Genomic DNA, 18,465 nt, shown 5'->3' on the forward strand with positions numbered 1-18,465 from the left:
TACCTCCTCCTCTTCTCTGACTAGAACAAACTGTGTGTGTCCTACTTTGTTTTGATTTTCTTCTTAAATCAGTTATCAGAGAGGGGTTACCAGCCTCTCTAATTTACCAGCAGCAGGTCCATCCTCAGAGCCATCAGGGATTGGTGCTGCCAGATGTGGTGGAACATTCCAGCAGCTTCTCACAGAAGCCACCTCTGTGCCCCCCCTGCTACCAAAAACCAGGCTGAGCAAAACCAACACAAAGTTTAAAGAAAATTAGCCTGAATTCTGGATTTGTTTTACACAGCAGCCACATTTTAGCATGTTCCACTGTTTTACTATTACCTTATGATACATGCATAGAAAATGGCTATAATAAGGTCAAAAAGGTGTGGTCAAATATGACCATCACAGAAAGCATGTGAGTTTGGGGGATGGAAAGCTGTTAGCAGGAATGTGTTATCTGTGTTAGCACAGGGTCTGTGGCTCAGCTGCATAGACAGGTTCCCTGACACCCCATCAGATCTGAAACCTGATTGAAATGTGCATTCAAAAGCAAGAAGCAGGACTGACAGAGACCTCTTAGCCATTGTCGCAGTTCAAGGGGAAAAATAGGAGTTGGGATAGTAGAGGTTCAAACCTTCTCAAACCTATGAACTTACAAAGAAGGCCATTCTGATTACTGTGATTAACATGCATGTCCCTCACTTTACAGGCCTTCTTTTGGTTATCTGGTTGTCCCCAGCCACACCACTGGAAGGGCAAATGCAATCCAAGGTCTAACAGATTGTAGGAGTCAAGGAAGAGTCCCTCCACAGTCCTCTGTGCAGGAGGAGGATTTTCATGTCATTCAACCAGTTTCTGCACAGGAGAGCCAGGGAAAGGCAGAGGCACCTCCTACCTCAGACAAATTTCAATTAAAATTCCTCTTTGAAGAGTCAGCACTGTATCTCAGGAGAGGTTAACAGCATAGCATAGAAATGTGAGAGCATACTTGAACAGATCCCATCCAGAAATTTTAAGCTCAGCAGACACAGACTCCTCTTTCGAGCCCAGAGAAAAGATTAGTTGGGTTATGCAATTGCTGGAGCTGGCATAAAACCAGCTGCATGCCAATTACTAGCCTGTATGCAAATACTTGTACTGAAATTCAGGATGCAGCTGGACGTGGGTCTGGGCACCCTTCCAGAATTATTCCAAGCCCACATTATGACAGTTTTGAAAGAGAAGGGCTCTATGGAGCCAGTAATTTTTTACAGCCTTTCAGAAAATGGAGGAAAGTACCACTACATCCAGATCTTGACTATTATTTTCAAAGAGAGAAGGAATTTCTGCCTGTTGATGCCAATCAGGATGTACTTGAGGCACTTGCACTCCAAGACAGAAGGCCATCAGTCTGTTTGCCAAGTTTAAGCCCTGAGTGCCAGATGTGCTTGGGTTAGAAAGCTTCTGCTTGGTTTGTCAGGGGCTGTATGAAATGAGTTGATAATGCCAAAAGAGTACAGATAATGCCAGAGCTGATGCTCTTGGGGGTGCTGCAGGGAAGCCCTGCTGCACTCAGATGCCCTTGCTGAGGTTCCTGTTCCTACTGCTGCTTGACTTCCATGTGGAAAGCTGGCCTGGATGCAGCAGCAGTGCCAGATAAACTGCCATGCAGCATTTACTCTCACAGAAAAGCTGAAACCAGGAGAAAAGGGGACATGGCAGTCTCACATTTACATATCTCAGCTGATGGAAGGGATAACTATGTGATCATTTGATCAATGCATTACATAGCAAATGTCCTGGCAAGGAGAGGCTTTTAAATGCTTGGATCTGTCTTGGGAATACAAAAGTGAAGCAGTCAGAGAATGCAGCCTCATCCTGGCTCAAGAAAGGAGATGAATATCCTGTGAGGAGAGAACTTTGTGAAAACTTCAGGGGAAAAAATGAAAGTGAGTTGTCTCAGTGCCATTTTCTCAAGTTTGGTCCAGAGAGGTGATGGGAAATGTAAGTTATTTTCAATGGAGAGTGGTTTCTTTTTATGAGTTCTGTTTGGCTCAATGGACCTCATATCAATTATGTAAACCCAAGCATCAGTTTCCTCTTTTTTTGTACTGGAGTTGGACTCTCTTTCCACTGCTTCCCCATAGTTCTTGAGATTCTCTTGGGTGTTGTCTGCCTGCCCTTGGCATCAGGGAAGTAAGGAGGCTGGTTGAGTCCCTGTTGAAGCAGAGGGACAGGAAGGTTTCAGTTCCTGTGTCTTACAGAACTCTGATCAGTCAGAGGTGAAGGAGGATGGTTGAAGAATGCATCTGCATTCTCACCCTCTGGACACCTGGACTGGTGACTGACTGAACAGTTTGTGGAGGAATCTGCAGCTGGTGGAAATGTCCTGGAGGCACTAGGAAACTGCTGGCAGGAACTGGTGCTGTAGGGCTAGCAAGTAAACACACTGCCCCTCGGGAGCAGGGGCCACTCACCTGGAGAAACATTCCAATCACAGCAAAAATTCTGGAGAGATGATGAGGAAAAATGAATGTGAAACAACCATGGTGAGTCAGGAAAGGTGGTTTGGGTGTGTGTCAGCTGATCAGTGAGATGCTATAGGGCATAGGTAGCACTTCAAGGGGCACACAAAGTGACACTGAGGTCTGTTCAGCCTTCACTGAACAAATTTGGAGGGTGCCTGATGCATAAAACAAGGGTTGTGTCGTGAAAGACACAGCAAGGCAAGCGCTGATACAGCTGCTTTGGGTCATTACACCAGATTATGTCCTATAGGATGCTCACTGTTAAAGATAACCAGACAGCAGAAATAAATTCCAATACTAGGGTATCTGTCAGAGCCTCCAGGCTTTCTGGAGCCTGCTGGGATACCAAGGAGACCTTGTCCTTTTGGTGCACCCACTGCACAACACACCATTGCCTCTTGTGCTCCCTTTGTGAGCAGGGCAGAGGAAAGATGATCTGGTTTGGATTCAGAAGGTTTTAATGATACTTGAATACTTGGATGTCCACAGCTGGGACACGGCTGAAATGCATGCTCAGAGTTGTGGTTTTTGGAACAGCTGGAAGGTAAGCACTGCCCAGGAGTGGTGTGTCATCAGAGGACTCTGAAGAGGCACACACCAGTGCCCTGCAGAACCAGCTCACCTCTTCATGAGTGTGACTGGGACACAGGGAGGGCTGGGATACCCGAGGATCAAGGCATGGCTGCTGTGAATGGAATGAGTGCTCATATGGCTGTTGGCATGTTGCTGCTCTTACTGAGCACAAGACTGACTTCTGGGGTGAGCCAGCCATGTGTCACTCTCTCCCTAGACAGTAGCTTGAAACTCATCACTAATTCACTCCTGTGACTTAAATGAATGCAATTTTCTTTTTGCTAACCAAAAATCAGAAGATTGAAGAACAGCAGTTTTGTCTTTCATCTCAATCCACATGTTCTCTTTGCATGAAATGGAGGACAGTGGCAGTGATTTAGGTTCTGTATTTCAGATACTGGAGCACTTCTTTATACATGCACTTTTAAATATATGTCATCTTCCAGGTGGGTGTTTTGTATCACCAAATGCTTAGCAGCAGGTAAAAGTTCAAAATGAAGTATGCTTTCATACAAATTGAGAGAATGGATTGCTAATGGAGTGTTGTGAGTACTGTGGTAGTAGATGATTAATAACTGTAGAAGGACAAAATAATTTGGGTTGGAAGGAATATCTGGAGGTCATCTGGTCCAATCTTCTGCTAAGAGCAAGGTAACTTCAGACAAGAATCAGGTTGTTCATTGTTTATTAGAATCTCCAGATTAGGAGATAGTACCAATTCTCTGATTAGTCTGCTCCTGTGCTTAACCACACTCAGCTGGGAACAAGACTTTTCTGAATTCTAATCAGTGTTTCCCATGTTGCAGCTGGTTGCCTCTTGTCCTTGGGCACTTCTGAGAAGAGCCTGTGTTCTTCCTTTAGGTAAAGGCAGGCTGCAATCAGAGATCTCCCCTCCCCAGCCATCACTTCTTTAGGCTTGTTCTGCCCCTTTCCCTGACTTGGAGCAACCCACAGGAAGCCCCTTGGACTGTTCCAGTTGTAAGGTTTATATCTGTTAATCTACCTGTCAACCCCATGAATTATATTGAGTAAACAGTGACTCAAGGCACTTGGCTTCTTACATCAGATTCAGAGTTTGACTGGACAAAGTGAGGCAATTAGCATCTCATCCTGAAAATTATTATCCCTGTAACAGAGCCAATATATTACAGGAACGCTCCTCACCTGCAAAGTCAACAGGGTCAAACAGCTTTTGAAAAGCTCTTGATGGGAAAAGAATGAGGTGGGTAAAGCTGTAAACAGGTAGTGCTGCTCCTGCAGAGCTGGGGCTGGTCAGACAGTCATGTCTGCCTGCTTATTTAACATCAAGGACATGTAATGCTGATGGCAGGGGTGTGGTTAGGAAAAGGAACCTTGATTTGAATCTCCCTCCTCAGAGCAGAGCATTTATTAGAGAGCAGAAAGCCTCCTCCAGAGTGGAGGGGAAGGGAAGGATTTAAATGTGAACCTGGATACTTCAGGGAATCAAGATCCAAGTAGGCAGAATCTGCTGTGGTCACTGGAAGGTGGCTTAAAGGGAGAAACCACTAAGATCAGTGAACCTAGCAGGATTGGGGACAGAGACCATTTCCTTTAGCACAAGCCAAGTGTATTGAGTAAAAAAAAACAATTACACTTCAGAACAGGACTGTTTCTGATGAGCAGAAGCCCATCCTAAACTGAGCTCTCACCCAGGTGTTCTCTTGCCTTTGAGATGGCTGTAGGGGATTTGTGTTACCCATTGGATTCAGCTGTTGCTGCTCTTTGTCCAGGCACAGAGCCCTTTGGGGCCATGTGTCTGACACACTTTGTGCAGGGTGGAAGGTGAGATGGTGTCCAGGAGCCTGACACAGACCTGAACACACATACAGGCACTTCCCAAAAAAAAACCTTGTAACTCTGGGGTGTTCATCCCAAAGGGCAGGATATTTTGCAGTGTTTTTTCCCTTTTACAGAGTTAACCAGGTAAATTATTTGAAGTTTTATCTTAATAAGGCCATGAGAAGGAATAAATCAAGGCATACACAGAGAGAGGAGTAACCCAAGTACAGATGTCTTTTCTGGCTGAACCTCTTCATGAAACAGATACTCCCTTTGGGGACATGGCTGAAAAAGAGTGGCCCAGAGCCTGTTGTCCTCTAAAGAAGGAGCTAAATGGTTGCAAGAACCATGTCAGCCTGTTTTCACACACCTCTGGGATGGGAAGGGTACCCCATCCAACCCAGTGGAAGGTAATCAAATGATCAATTTTTATTTAAGCAACAAAACAGGTAGTTAAGATGAGAAGATTTATGCTGAGGTTCTACATCCCAATATTCTTAGTTATTGAGCAGTTGCAAGTACAAACCCCCAGGCTGCACATAACACTGATTGCTTTTGATAGAAATAAAGAATATCTTGCTGTTACCATCAAGCCTTGAAACTGACTTCTAGCTAATGACCCAAATAAACTGCACTTGAAATTGTATAATTGAGATCGAAGGCTGTCTGGGGCTTCTAGCTGGGACACAGATTCCAGATCCATGAGCTTTTGAGTATGGTCATTGAGCTGAAATGGAGAAGGTTAAAACTCTCATTTTCATTACCAAACGCCCCCCATCTCCCAATACAAATGTGACATTTCAATTTTGCACAGTCCAACTCTTCTTAAATCATCTGTATAAAAACTTCAGATCTTGATTGATGATGGATGAGCTATTGTCTCCTCAAGCACCCAGTTCTCATTACCCTTTAAGGCAGAGCTTATTAATGATGGACCTGAAGTGCTTTCCCAGTGGGCTATCAGCAATGAACTATGCTGAGGGATCAAAAGACTTGGTTTGGCATGAAATTTCCAGCCTAAACTGTTTTCAGATGATGCATTCAGCATCTTGGGTGAAATAGGAGAAGAGATCCCCATCAGCAGGGTGTGTATGGTAAAGATGAAGCACTGCAAAGGTGTTTCAGCTCTAGTGAGACTGAGTTTGGAAATTCAGGTGTTGACAACATGTGTTATATAATACATACATGCAGGATATACCTGTATATGGTGGGCTTAAAAGACAGCTGCTTCCTTCACAGCCAGTCAGCTTGAAAGGTGTAAGATATAGTCTGGTTTGCTTTTGAAGTGGCTGGAGTGGACATACCCTACAGTTTTTCCTGATTAACTCCCTCCCCCTGTCCCTGCCCACTTCAGAGCTGGTTCTTTTCCCTCCCACCATGCCATCTTCCAGTTCGTGGTGCCAGCTGGCTTTGTAGCACCAGAGAGGTGCTTTTAATTTGCAACCTGGAAGAGCAATAGCCATTTTAGAACCATTTTTGTAACAATTTTAGAGAACTTTTAGATTCTACAGCTAAATAGATGTTTACAACCCCCATTGCATACAAACATACTTTCACTCCAGGATGCATTACAGAATGAGAACATGTTTTGCCAATTTAACCCACATTAGAAATTGGATAACAGACCATGAGGGATTACACTGTACACAAAAATAAAAGTCAGCTCAATAAAATGCCCTTTTAACAGATGGAAGAAAAAAAGTGGTTTCCCTCTCTAAGCAGACACCACTCTTGCAGAGCCACTGTCCCTTTGCAGTGATTTTATGCTTCTGATAATATATTTTCAGTGACTTCAGTCAAACTGTGAGTCCCTTTTTGAACTTGACAAAGTATGAACTGTATGTAATGTACTTGTCTATGATCCTGGCACTTCAGTGTGAAATGCTTGTGTTTCTTGGTTGCTAGAGACCTGTACATTTCCATTTCTCTGTTAGTATTGTATGGTAGGTCAGCAAAGTCTGTGGGAGTGTTTCTGTAGGCTTTTGAAAGCAAGAAAATAGCAGCTATAGCAACAGGTAATACATTTCTGATTTAGCTTCCTGAGTAAATAACCATTTAAGAGAATTTTAATAATCTGCAGATATAAGTTCCCCACAATCATTTGAGAGTAATAAGCAAAATAATGACAGAATTCAGTGGCAAGGACACATGCTGATTTATTTTCATGTAACTTTGGTGGCAGAATTATACTGCCTTTAAGCCACTAGAGTAGCTCTAATGAGGAAGATGATAAGATTTGTCATTCCCTTCAGAATCAAGTGGCAAAAGCCCTTGGTGCTATTCCTTTGCTCAAGGCATGGGGCTGCAGCCCTGGTGCCAAACCAGGAGATTGTGGTACTGTGAAGTGTTACACCTTCCAGAAGGGTGTCCAAAGTTGTCTGGCACCTCCAGGAACTCTTTTCCCAGTGAAAGCTAGTGTGTCTTGTGCTTAGAAATCCCCTTTTGTTCCTTTGATGTCCCTGAGCAGGGTGGAAGCTCAAGGGTAGCACTTGCTACCAGCAGGGTCATACTTGGGCTGTGTCACAAAAAATTGTTTTAGGAGACAAAAATACCCTGCAAATGGTATTTAAAATGTTTCGCTCCGAGCAGTCTGGTTTTGGGCTTCTTTGGCAGGAACTGGCTTCTTTGTTCACAAAATTCACTCAGGGAGTTGCCATTCTCTCTTCTGCTCCAGCCTTGGGAAGAGTAGAGCAAAGAGGAACCTCAGGTGTTGCACACAGGGAAAAAAACCTCTTTGCTTGGCTTCCTTTGCCAGCCTGCCTGCACAGACAGAGATCCTGCCTTTCTCCTCCTGCTCATTGTTTAACTTTATCTCTCACTTTCAGGGCTGTAAATTAAAAGGAGATGATGACTTTATGATGATGAGTTCATTATACAGCAGCTCTATTGTATATTGATTACAGTTGTGCTTCATTTGCTTAACATGCAACAGGGTTTATTAGCTCTTCCCAGGCATTGTTCTTGCTAAGAGAGGGCAAAGAAGTGCAAAATGCATTTTGAGTTGAAGTCAGTGAAGCCAATGCATCTGTACTGATTTACACACACTGAGAGCATGCTGTAAAGAAAAGCAGAATAGCAGGCTGGATTGGGAATGTGGAGTGGAAATGAGTCTGGGTCCCAGACAGCAGGAAGAGTCAAGTGCTCTAAAGATTGTACTAAACTTTAAGCTTAGTGTTGCTTAATATCCACAGGAGCTCACCACTGATATTACTCAGGTTTGTTTGCACTTCAGTGCATCAATAGCCTGGAAATTTTAATTCTGTCACTGGTGGAAAGTGGTGCAGTGCAGGGGAAAATGGAGGTACTGTATCCCATTTTTGGGAAAAAGCAGCAGAAACAGCACTTGCTATTCAGTGATGAAGCAAGTCAGAGCATTTTTTGTGGTTACTTTTAGTAAAAAACAGTGGAAGGTGATGTTTTCCTTGAAGTATAGCATATGCTACACTTCCTGGTTACCTCTGTGCTGAAAAAAAGTCCTTCTCCACAAATTAAAACTATTAGAATTGCTTTTAGATTGAGATCCTGCTTTACATGAATGTGTCAAAATTCCTAGCAGGAGAGAAACTTGGATAGGTATTGCCATGAGGGGATGCTCTTGAAACCCAGAAATTATGCCAGTTCAGTGTACCAGCTGATAGAGGAACTATGTAGAATTGTGTGTGTGTTTAAGAAGCTATAAATGCAGATTTTACAGTTTTTCATTGCTTTTCTGCTATCTTTAATCAAAATATGGGCCATAATGGATTAGGTAATCTGGTGTAGCTGGGACAACACAGAGAAATCATTACTAATCATGATTTCAGGTGTACTTCTAAGTCTCCCTTTCTCCCCAGAGCAAAATTGTTAACAGATGCTGTATGGATTTTTTTTCTGTGATCATAAGAATATTATACAGACAGATCATTTCTATCTCTAATCTTTTTCTGTATCAGATTATTATCATTGTTTTCATTTATAAGCTCCTTTTCAATGAAAAGCCAAGCTTTTAAACCAGAGGTTTCTAAGAAACTGTAATACTGATTAATATGGTGGAAAGATGTATTTACAGATGATCCTTTATTTAATAAATTCCTTGATTGGAGACTGCCTCATTTACATGCTGTGTCCTGTAAACCCTGAAATTTAAAAAATAAACAAAACACAGTAATTCCTTCTGTGGTGTATATAAACATTTGCATTCCTACTACAGCTTTTAAAGGTTTTCCTGGCAGATGACAATTATCAGACTACGTTAATCATTGCTACTGCCACAATCAGGAATTACTCTTCATTTTCTGTGAGAAGTGTGGCACTCCTGGCTCTGCAGCACCACTTCATGTCATTCCAAGGTGCCGTTAGTAACTAACCTTCAGCATTTCTCTGCTGAGCCTTGAAGCTCTGACACTGAAGGTTTTAGACTCACAGCTCCTGTTATCTTTCATGAAAGTCACATGCATTGTCTCCTGCTTTGGAAATAAAAGAGACAGGTTAAGTAGAGGAATTGTGAATCTGAACAAGGGTTTAGGGGGTAAAAAAATTTTTGCTCCAGAGAAAACCCTTGTGCTACAATCAACAACTGTAGGATCCTTTTCATCTTGGGATTTGATGAATCAAGTCTTTAGAGACAGGACAACAGAGAGGTTTGTTTAAATAAACTGCTATAAATGTGAAAATAAAAAGAAAACCCAAAAAACCCAACAAAACACTCAACCTAGGAAGAGCCCTAAAGCTTTCCCCTGTTTAAAAACCATCTCCCTTTAACACAAAGCTTACAGCAAGGCATGTCCATAGGAGATGTATTTGAGATTTGGATTGTTGCTATGGAGTATTTGGGTGGTTTGGATGATGGCATTACAGCAGCACAGGCTGTAGTAATACTACAAAAAAAAACCCCAAAAACTTGTGCTGACCCTTCTCATGTCCTGTGGGCTCATCACAGCTTGATTCTTTATTTTAAGTTTTAAGCATTTCTGCAAATTAATGAAATGCAGTATTGTGTTTTTGCTTGTGTTTTTAAAGTCATTTAAGTGTTGAAGGTTATTTTACCCACAAAATACAGAACTGTTCCATACATGATTACACTGGAACAAAAGGTAAACTGTGTCAGTCTTCACCAGGTTTCTTCTGCATGTGAAAAAGGGTTCCTGTTTACAAATACTGTGAGCTGCTTGTCCTTCCATTTTCAGATTATTAAATGAGATTACAGTGAGAATTTTTTTTTTTTTTTGCTTTTAAATTTTGTGCCTTCTCCCCAACACACATTTAGCAATAGATTTAATCAGCTGTCTGAAATCTCACAAGCACTTTGTTCTCTTGTTCTTCTGCACAGAGATACTGAATGGAGGGGTGTATGTTGGGCAGAACAAATTCCTCTGCTTTGCAGACACCATTCATTGGCAGGACATCGTGCGTAACCCCTGGGCCTCCAACTTCACTCTGGTTCCAACAAATGGCAGCTCAGGATGTAAGTACTGCTTTTATTCTCAGCCTTGTCATCCCCTCAGCATGAAACAGGATAACTATGGCCACAAGTTTTCCCTGATCCTCTGTTACAGAGAATTATATTGGTAATTTTTCTTTTCGTTGCTCCCTGCATTTTTTCTAAGTTTGTTCTACTGCTTGGAGGACCACTTATTCTGTTCTCAAAAACAGTGTCTGTAGAGGGTATTTGTGAATATTTTCTGATTTTTCTCTCTTCTGCATTTTCTTTTTCTTCTTTGTTGCTAAAGCCACTGTGGTGCTGTGGAAGCACAGACATTCTTGTTTGCTTTGCATTTGTTCTGCTCAGGCTGGTCCTTGAGTCACAATGGTCTGTCTAAGGCATTATAATTAGCTGCTGGAGTAATTATGGTAAAAGCTCACAGATATCCTGACTTTAGATGAGTAGTGAACCTGAAAGAAATAGTTCTCCTGTTGTCTTGTGTGTATATTGCTGAAGAGAGAGAATTTGCAGAGCATGGAGTGTTCTTCACAATATAACCAATCATTCTGGTTTTTACTATGTTTTCTTTATTTTAATGCTTTCCATTCCAGCCTTGAAATATCTGTGTGCATAGAGTTTCCCTTCCCAAGAATTATTTGCCTTCAGTGAATCATTCTTATTCTTACAGCAATAATGAATTGTGCTGAATGGTGGTGACAAGGATCCAGAGTGTTTAAGCAAAATGTTCCATAATGGAGTAAAGTGCATTCAGAATGAATGCTGTGCTGTTAAACAGTACCCTCAGGATGTACCAGCATTGAAATTCAGAGTCAGGCTGGGGAGAAGTTTGTATCAGGTGTCAAAGGTGGCACCACAGCAGACATATTGTTCTGAGCATTCCAGATATGGGGACATTCTGGATTACTTTCCATTCCTGAAGGTGTCCCTCGAGGATGTGTAAAACACTGATTGCCTCTCTAGCTTTCACTACAGCCAAGAAACATTTCATTTCTTCTGCTGTATGCTGGGAACTAAAAATAAAAAATAAAAAAAAAAAGACTCTGGGTAAGGACCTTTTGAGTCCCCCTGATTTCTAAGCAGCAACTTGCTTTTAACCAGGTGCTTTGAGGTGTTATAGATTTTATAGAAGCTGACTTGCTTTTGTGTGTATCTCATCTGTTCCCCTGAACACCAGAGCACAGGTACTTGAGATAAGACTTCCTCCAGGAGCCTGCCAAGCTGCACTGCTCCTGGGCATCCCAGCTCCAGGGCTGAGCTTCATCCCTTCTGTCTTCTGGCTGGAAACCTGACATAGTTGTAATGCAGCCAGCTCTCCTATTTGCATCTTTAAAACCCTCATCACTGCTGATGAGCAGTTCTAGGCAGAACTGATGAAACCTTTGAAGGTGTGGGAATGCCTGTACCCTTTTATGAGTCATTGCTTCAAGAAAAACACTTGCTTCTTGCTCTGCTTTGTTCTGTTACTGGATTTTCTTTTAACTTTTCCCAGTTCTTCAAGACAAATGCTCCTGCTCTTTTAACAAAACAACCAACATCAATACTATCTTTTTTGAGGTAAAAGAACTTTTACTGGTGACTCCAGAAGAATTGGAAAAGATCCATTCTGGGTACTTTTAAAATCACACCCTGGAAGCAAAGAAGGCAAATGTTAGCACCTACACACAGCTAGATGAAAGAATATATGTAGCAAGTTTTCTTCAAATGATTTTTTATTCCTTTTCAGTTGTTTTGAAACATAGGGAAGGAACATTTTGTGCTTGATAAATAAGATAAACAGCATTATTTCAATGATGATTGAGAACTACGTACCAAGGCAGCTTCATTAAGATTGCCACCCAAATTTTACTCTACTTTTCCTTACTTGGGGTGAAGCAGTGCACAATTGGACTGTATTTAATTTAATAAACATACATCTCTTCTGAGAAACTCGATCCCATCTCAGTACAATTCATGAGTTCTGTGAAATTTGATTAAATTAGCTAATTCAAACCATTTTGGCCTTCACAGCTTACATAGGTGAAAATATAAACCCCATTATACAAAAAGAAATGCTTAAACAGGTCCTAAGGCTTTGGGTAACAAAGAACCCAGGTACACAAACCACCCTTTAAAATAGCCTTTAATTTAAAATTAAATTTTTAAAAATGTAATTATATACCTGTGTGTGGGTGCATTCATGTACTATGCACACATGTAGGACATGGAGAAAAGAACATTGAATTTTATCCCTGGAAATTGGTGTAGAATGTCATTTAATAAGATATATGCTTCTCAGTTTTGGCTCACATGTCACTTTTCACAACTTGCTAGCTGTGCCCAGCCTTGCTCTTCTCCACTGCTGCAAATGATGCTCAGTGCATTACAAAGATTTTTTTTTTTTTCTGCACAGACTGTGACTCATGCTTTTCTGGATCCAGCATGTGTATTTCCATTGGATAGGAGATACAAGATTTCCACTGCATAGGAGACACCTGAGACTTAAACACTAAATACTGTTTAAGCCCACGTGTCTCCTATCCAATGGAAATCTTGACTAAATCCACTGGAATTACAGAAGTACATGTTGTTTGGCATTATTGAAAATACCCCAATGTCAAAATATTTTGGAAAGAACTGCTGGGTTTTACTGTTTATCTATAAACCTTTGTAGGAGGGAATGTGAACCAACCAAACCTGCTGTGTGAAGCTCAGCAAAGTATCCCAGAATGACCAGGCTGAAGAGACTTCCAAGATCATTGAGTCCAACCCAGCCCTAACACCTCAACTAGACCATGGCACTGAGTGCCACATCCAGTCTTTTTTTAAACACATCCAGTGATGGTGACTCCACTACCTCCCCAGGCAAAGCATTCCAATGATTTATTATTCTTTCCATAAAAAACTTCTTCCTAATATCCAACCTATTTGGACTACCCAAAGTCCATCCTAGCAGTAATTTAGGGAAGTCTGTGGGAGTGTGAGATGCTAGCAGCACCAGATGCCATCATTTAGCCATGCCTGGCAGGACTGGAGGGTACCTTGTGCCCCAGGAATTGTGAGGGCTGTTCCACTGAGTGCTCCCTGACAGAGGATACATCCAGGGACAGAGACTGAGTGAGAATCTGGTACCTCATCATTTCAGCAGGAGCAGCTCAGACACAGACACACATCACTGAGGTTGTTTCCAGCCATCAGCAGAGGACATAAAACCTCCCCAGAGGTGTCAGCATGCCCAAAAGAACAAGTGTCCAGCCTGGCTTTGGCCATGGGCAGAGTGGCTGCAGCAGGATGAGTGAGTGCAGTGTCACACCTGGCACACCAGCAGGTGTGGGGGCTCAGGGCAGCCCAGTCAAGGAGCTGACACTGCAGGTGCCCATGCTATTCCCTTCCCCAGCCCACTGGAAAAGCTGATAATGGTCTGACTGCAGGGATTATTTCTCTTGAGCCCTCCCTTGCTGCTCCAGTGCAATCAGCACAGGAAGACAAAAGGGTGGAGTGACAAGAAGATGCTCTGAAGTAAAATCAGTCCCCTGCCTCTGTGCCTGTTTCATACCTCAGGTCTGCCAATTCTGGCAATCTCCTTCATTCACATCAGTGCTGGAGAGAACAGAACATGGCCAGTGAACTCGGGGAATTAAGCAGCTCTGATTCCCTTCCTCAGAGGCTTTCATTGTCACATCACCACTAAGGAGCCAGTTGAAAAGGCCATGGTGTCTAAAACACCACCAGGAATGCTGCAGCCATGTGAATCCTGAGTGCTGCTCCTGCTGTTTTCTCCAAGCTCTGATAAATGCAGGCAGCACAGCTGATGCTGGAGGCCTGTGAGTGACACGGTGTCACCATTCAGATGCACAGCACTCAGATAAACAAACCCTGCACCAGGTACCACAGGTGCTGCAGCTCTCCCAGGACACAGCCTCTGACTCACACACACACTGGAATATTCACTGCTTGCACCACCTTCCCACACTGCTGCCTCAGAGCTGAAGCTTTTGGAATTAGTTGTAACTTGAAAGCAGCCTTCTCTCCTGTTTACCTGAATCCTGTGCTGCCAGCCTGGGGTTTTAAGCTAAGCACATCACTGTGGGAATCTCAAAAGCACTTAACTCTCCAAGGAACAACAATTTCCCTTTAGGTTTACGTTGCTGAAATTGTTTCTGCAACGCTGAAAATCTATTTTTTCTCCTTTGAAAAATCAGCCATGAATTCAAGCATTGGGCAAACATGCTGAAGCTTTGCTTTGCAAAAACCTATTCCCCTGTTAGCACATCCACTTTTTGGATTCAGTCCCTTAACTGAGGAGCTGGAGCTCTGCTCTTCAGAGGTAGAAACCCAGGGTGCAGCTCCCAGCAGGGAAAATAAATAAAGCAGGGAAAAAGAATTAGGCTTCTTGGCTAAAATGCCTCAAGATTAGAAGAGCTCTCTTTTGGGAGAGTCCAGTAAAAATCTGGCTGTTTTCATCTGTGTCTTCAGTGTTCTCAGTTTTGTTGTTAGCAGGAGCTGGACAAGCCTCACATTTTGTCAGGTGAGCTCTTTTACAGGATTTGACAAAGAGCATAGTATTAAATCAGAATTTTCAGAGGAGCTATACTTGGAGCTTTTGTTTCACAGAAAAGTTTGTGGAGGTTGAATTGTTGCATTGAGGTCACTTCCATAGCCAATAGCATGTGTTTAAATCAGTCAATAATGCTCTTAAAAATACTGGAACTATGGATGCATGTTCATGATAGAGCTAGTGACTGGTTAATATGAATGCAAAAATCACTCTCCATTTTTAAGTTTAAAAAAAATTAAGTTGTTTTTCAAGGAATTATTAAAAAAAAATACTGGACTGTGAGTTGATATATGCCCAGAATTGTGCAAAATAAACACTGTGAAAATTAAATCCATTGTAAAGTATTTTCTTGAACTCAAGTTTCTGCTCAGACTCTGAAGTGCAGTGAGATCTCTGAAAAAATTCCCTTTGTCAGTCTGGCTTTTTAACTGAGTGCCTGTCAGCTGTGAATAAAGCTGGAATTTTTGGCAAAGTACTTTTTCAGGCAGAACAAGCTCCTTGCTCAGTTCCCTGCTCTTCACAGCATGGTGCTCCTCTGTCATTGCTTTGTATCTAATTGCAGTGGTGTGAGAACACCCCAGTTCAGAGCTGTGCAGGAGCACTGCTGCAGAGCCACAGGCATAAAAAACTTCAGGGCTATGCCTGAGACTCAATAAATCCCATGGTATATTCCAGGGAAACACTGCTTGAAAACTCTGCTCTTCCAAAACTCTTGCCTGTTGATTCATAGATTTTTCAAGGGCAAAAAGAGCCTTAGAACATCATTAGCTCTATTTCCTGTGTGCAGAGGACTGGGGTATCTTCAACTTGCCCAGTGTGGAGCTCAGTAACTTCCCTGGCTCAGTATCTTCCAACCTGGCTTTGAGGTTCCAGTGGGTTCTGGTGCTTTGTGCACTCTCCTGGCACTGCTCTGGAGCTTTGCACAAGTGCAGCTGTCCCTCCAGAAGTTGGTTAGTTCCTAATATTAAAGGGATTAACACCAGCTGCCTTTATCTCTGATCTGAGCACAGTTTTAAATCATAGATGTTGCATCTTCCACTTTCTCTCTCTGGCTCAAAGAACTCTCCTAGCCAGCTTTTTGTGTCATCAGCTCACCTCCTGGTCTTCTTCCAAAAGCTGGACAGATACAGGCTATTCCATCTCTTTCCATTTCTTTCCAGCCCCAGAGTTATTTTCACTGCTGCTCAATGTAAACTCTGTATTACTCAGTTTGCTTTTAGAAAGTGGAAGCCAAAGCATGCATGACATTTTATTCCTCATATAACCAATGGAAGTAAAAATTACACTCTTTGTGTTTCAGCTTCATGTGAGGAATTTGGTGTTCAGGCAGTTCTCATATCTGTGTGGTTTAGAGACTCTCTTTTTTATTATTTTTTTCCCCAGTAAATACAGCATGTGTGTTCTGTTTTGAAATATGCAATCTTATATTTGGCTCTATAAAAGTCATTTGGTGTGACTCCAGCTCACTCCCCAGCCTGGCTCACTCTCTGATACTGACTGCTCCTCATTGTAATTTTCTGGGATCTCACTCTTCCTGTCATCTGTACACTTTGTTGCCTGGGATATTTTAATAATTTCTAAACCTTTGTCTGGAATACTAAGAAGTGTCAGTCCTAGGGATCCCTGGGGAACAACACCCCAATTGTATTATAATTGCTCATTTACAGCTACTTTTGGAGAGTCCCCAATTAGCTGGGTCTTAATGCATTTTTCATGTGTTTTATTAATATTGAAACATAGAGACAAATCTAATTAAATGTTTACCATTTAGCCAGTGTTTTGCATTGTAATTAAAGGAACAAAAAATGGACTTCCCAGCTGTGTAGCTGCCTATGAAGTCAGCCCTGTGTGCTCCTGGCAATGCAAGCTGCCAGTGACCCTACCTGGGAGCAGGTGTCTTTGGAAGCATTACAGCTCAGTTTGACATATTTATCCCTGTATTTGGCTGATGGGAGTCAGTGCTGGCTCTGTAATTTATTTATTTTTTTTTAATTTTTTCTGTCACACTGTCTTTGTGACTTGCTTTTTCAGGTTAACCTGTCCCACCAGCCCCTTTCACATGGTAACAAAAGGAGTAATAGTGTTTCTAAAATACACTTCCTTCAAATATTACAGAAATTGCAACAATCTGGTAGAAACTTAGTTCAGCAGAAATGTCTTCATGTCAAACTACTTTAAGGCCAGAAGCTCCTTATTTTTTTAAAAATTGTTTTAGGAGAAAATCAGCCATGTGGGTACATGTACATTCTTTTCAGCATATGTACTATATCCTTGTGCTGTGTTTCACAAGAAGCATGAGTTGATATTTGCAGGGAATTTTGTATAAGTGACAAGCTTTATATTCTCCCTTGGGTATTAAGAGTCTCCCTTTGGAGTTGCTGGCAAGGGGTGTGGGTGAATTTGTGTACAGCCATTTATTGCAGCCACAGAATGAGGCCTGACAGGTAGGAAGCCCCTTGATTTAATGTTCAGTAGTGACCTTGTAATTCTTCACAGAGCACAGTAACTCAGCTTTTGTAGCAGTAGCTGCAATATTAGAAAAGGATCGTTTTTACACAAAGCCACTTGTCTGGAAATTTATACTCAGGTCAGACCATTGGCTGTTTAACTCTGAATTAATTATGTGATAGCTATGAAGAATAGGGGTTTGTCAGATCCTTGCAATCTCTCACAAAAGTCCTGACCTTACACCAGTTCTCAGGTGTGCTGTGCCTAAACTGTATAAAATGCTGTTCATGTCCACACCAGTGTTTTCAGCTGGGCCACCCAAAAGACTTCCTGCTGCTTTTGGGAAGCCAAAACCACACTGGTGAAATCCAAAGTTTTGGATCAGAGAAGGAAAAGGATGGAGTCTTTTCTCTCAGCTGTAAAAAAAACATTGATTAGTAAAGATTGAATAGAGATGAATGCAGCAAAAGTACAAGGAAAGCTTTCCTTCAGACCAGTGGGGTTTTTTTGTAACAGGAGACAATTACATGTAAATCATGAGTATTTCCAAACCAACTCCCCAGCCCTTGGTGCCAGGACACAGATGAGATAACCACATTTTGTCCAGTTATTCCTATAAAGTATTTTGTGTTTTTTCTAAGCAGAGGATTTTGCTCTGAAGAAGGCCAGAGTAGCAGCAGTATATTTATGTATGCTGATGAAAAGAGGGAAGTGACTAATTCATGCTTAAAGCCACCTTTCAGAACAGCTAGTGTATCATTTTTGGTGTACATCTAAATTGGAAACTACCTACCGAGAAAATGGCATTGCAGAAAGTATACCCTGAAGACATTTGTTATTGCAGGGTTTGTTAAATTATAGCCTTTCATTGAGGTTATTACTTGGAGTTCAATTAACATTTTAAATGTATGTTTGGAGACCAGCAAATGGGGAGAGAGTTGGTCTGGGTGCAGAACATGTTCCCTGCCACCAATATCACCATGGCAAAACCAGGAGGAGAAGCTGTTCTTTTCCATAAAAAGCCACAAACTCCTTAACTCTTCTGTGAAAACTCCTTCCATGTGGCTCACACCTCATGGGCTTAAAGCACTGCACTTCAGCAGCAGTTAAGGTTTCATGGATATCTCAGCTGGAAAGGAAATTTATATCAGATAGACAGAAAGTCCCACATCTGCCTTTCGCTCAGGCTGCATGGA

General features: G+C 42.0%; 1 protein-coding gene across 3 annotated transcripts in view; it reads left to right on the forward strand.

Annotated features, from left to right (window-relative positions):
• ERBB4 (erb-b2 receptor tyrosine kinase 4) overlaps positions 1 to 18,465 on the forward strand; it is a 517,882-nt gene that overhangs the window by 346,096 nt on the left and 153,321 nt on the right. For all 3 annotated transcript variants that reach the window (XM_079310612.1, XM_079310614.1, XM_079310613.1), the window contains exon 4: positions 10,174 to 10,308. In XM_079310612.1, coding sequence (XP_079166738.1) covers positions 10,174 to 10,308 — 135 coding nt within the window. The remainder of the gene's footprint in view (positions 1 to 10,173; positions 10,309 to 18,465) is intronic.

Source organism: Erithacus rubecula, assembly GCF_903797595.1.
Source record: "Erithacus rubecula genome assembly, chromosome: 8".
Classification (NCBI taxonomy): Eukaryota; Metazoa; Chordata; class Aves; order Passeriformes; family Muscicapidae; genus Erithacus; species Erithacus rubecula.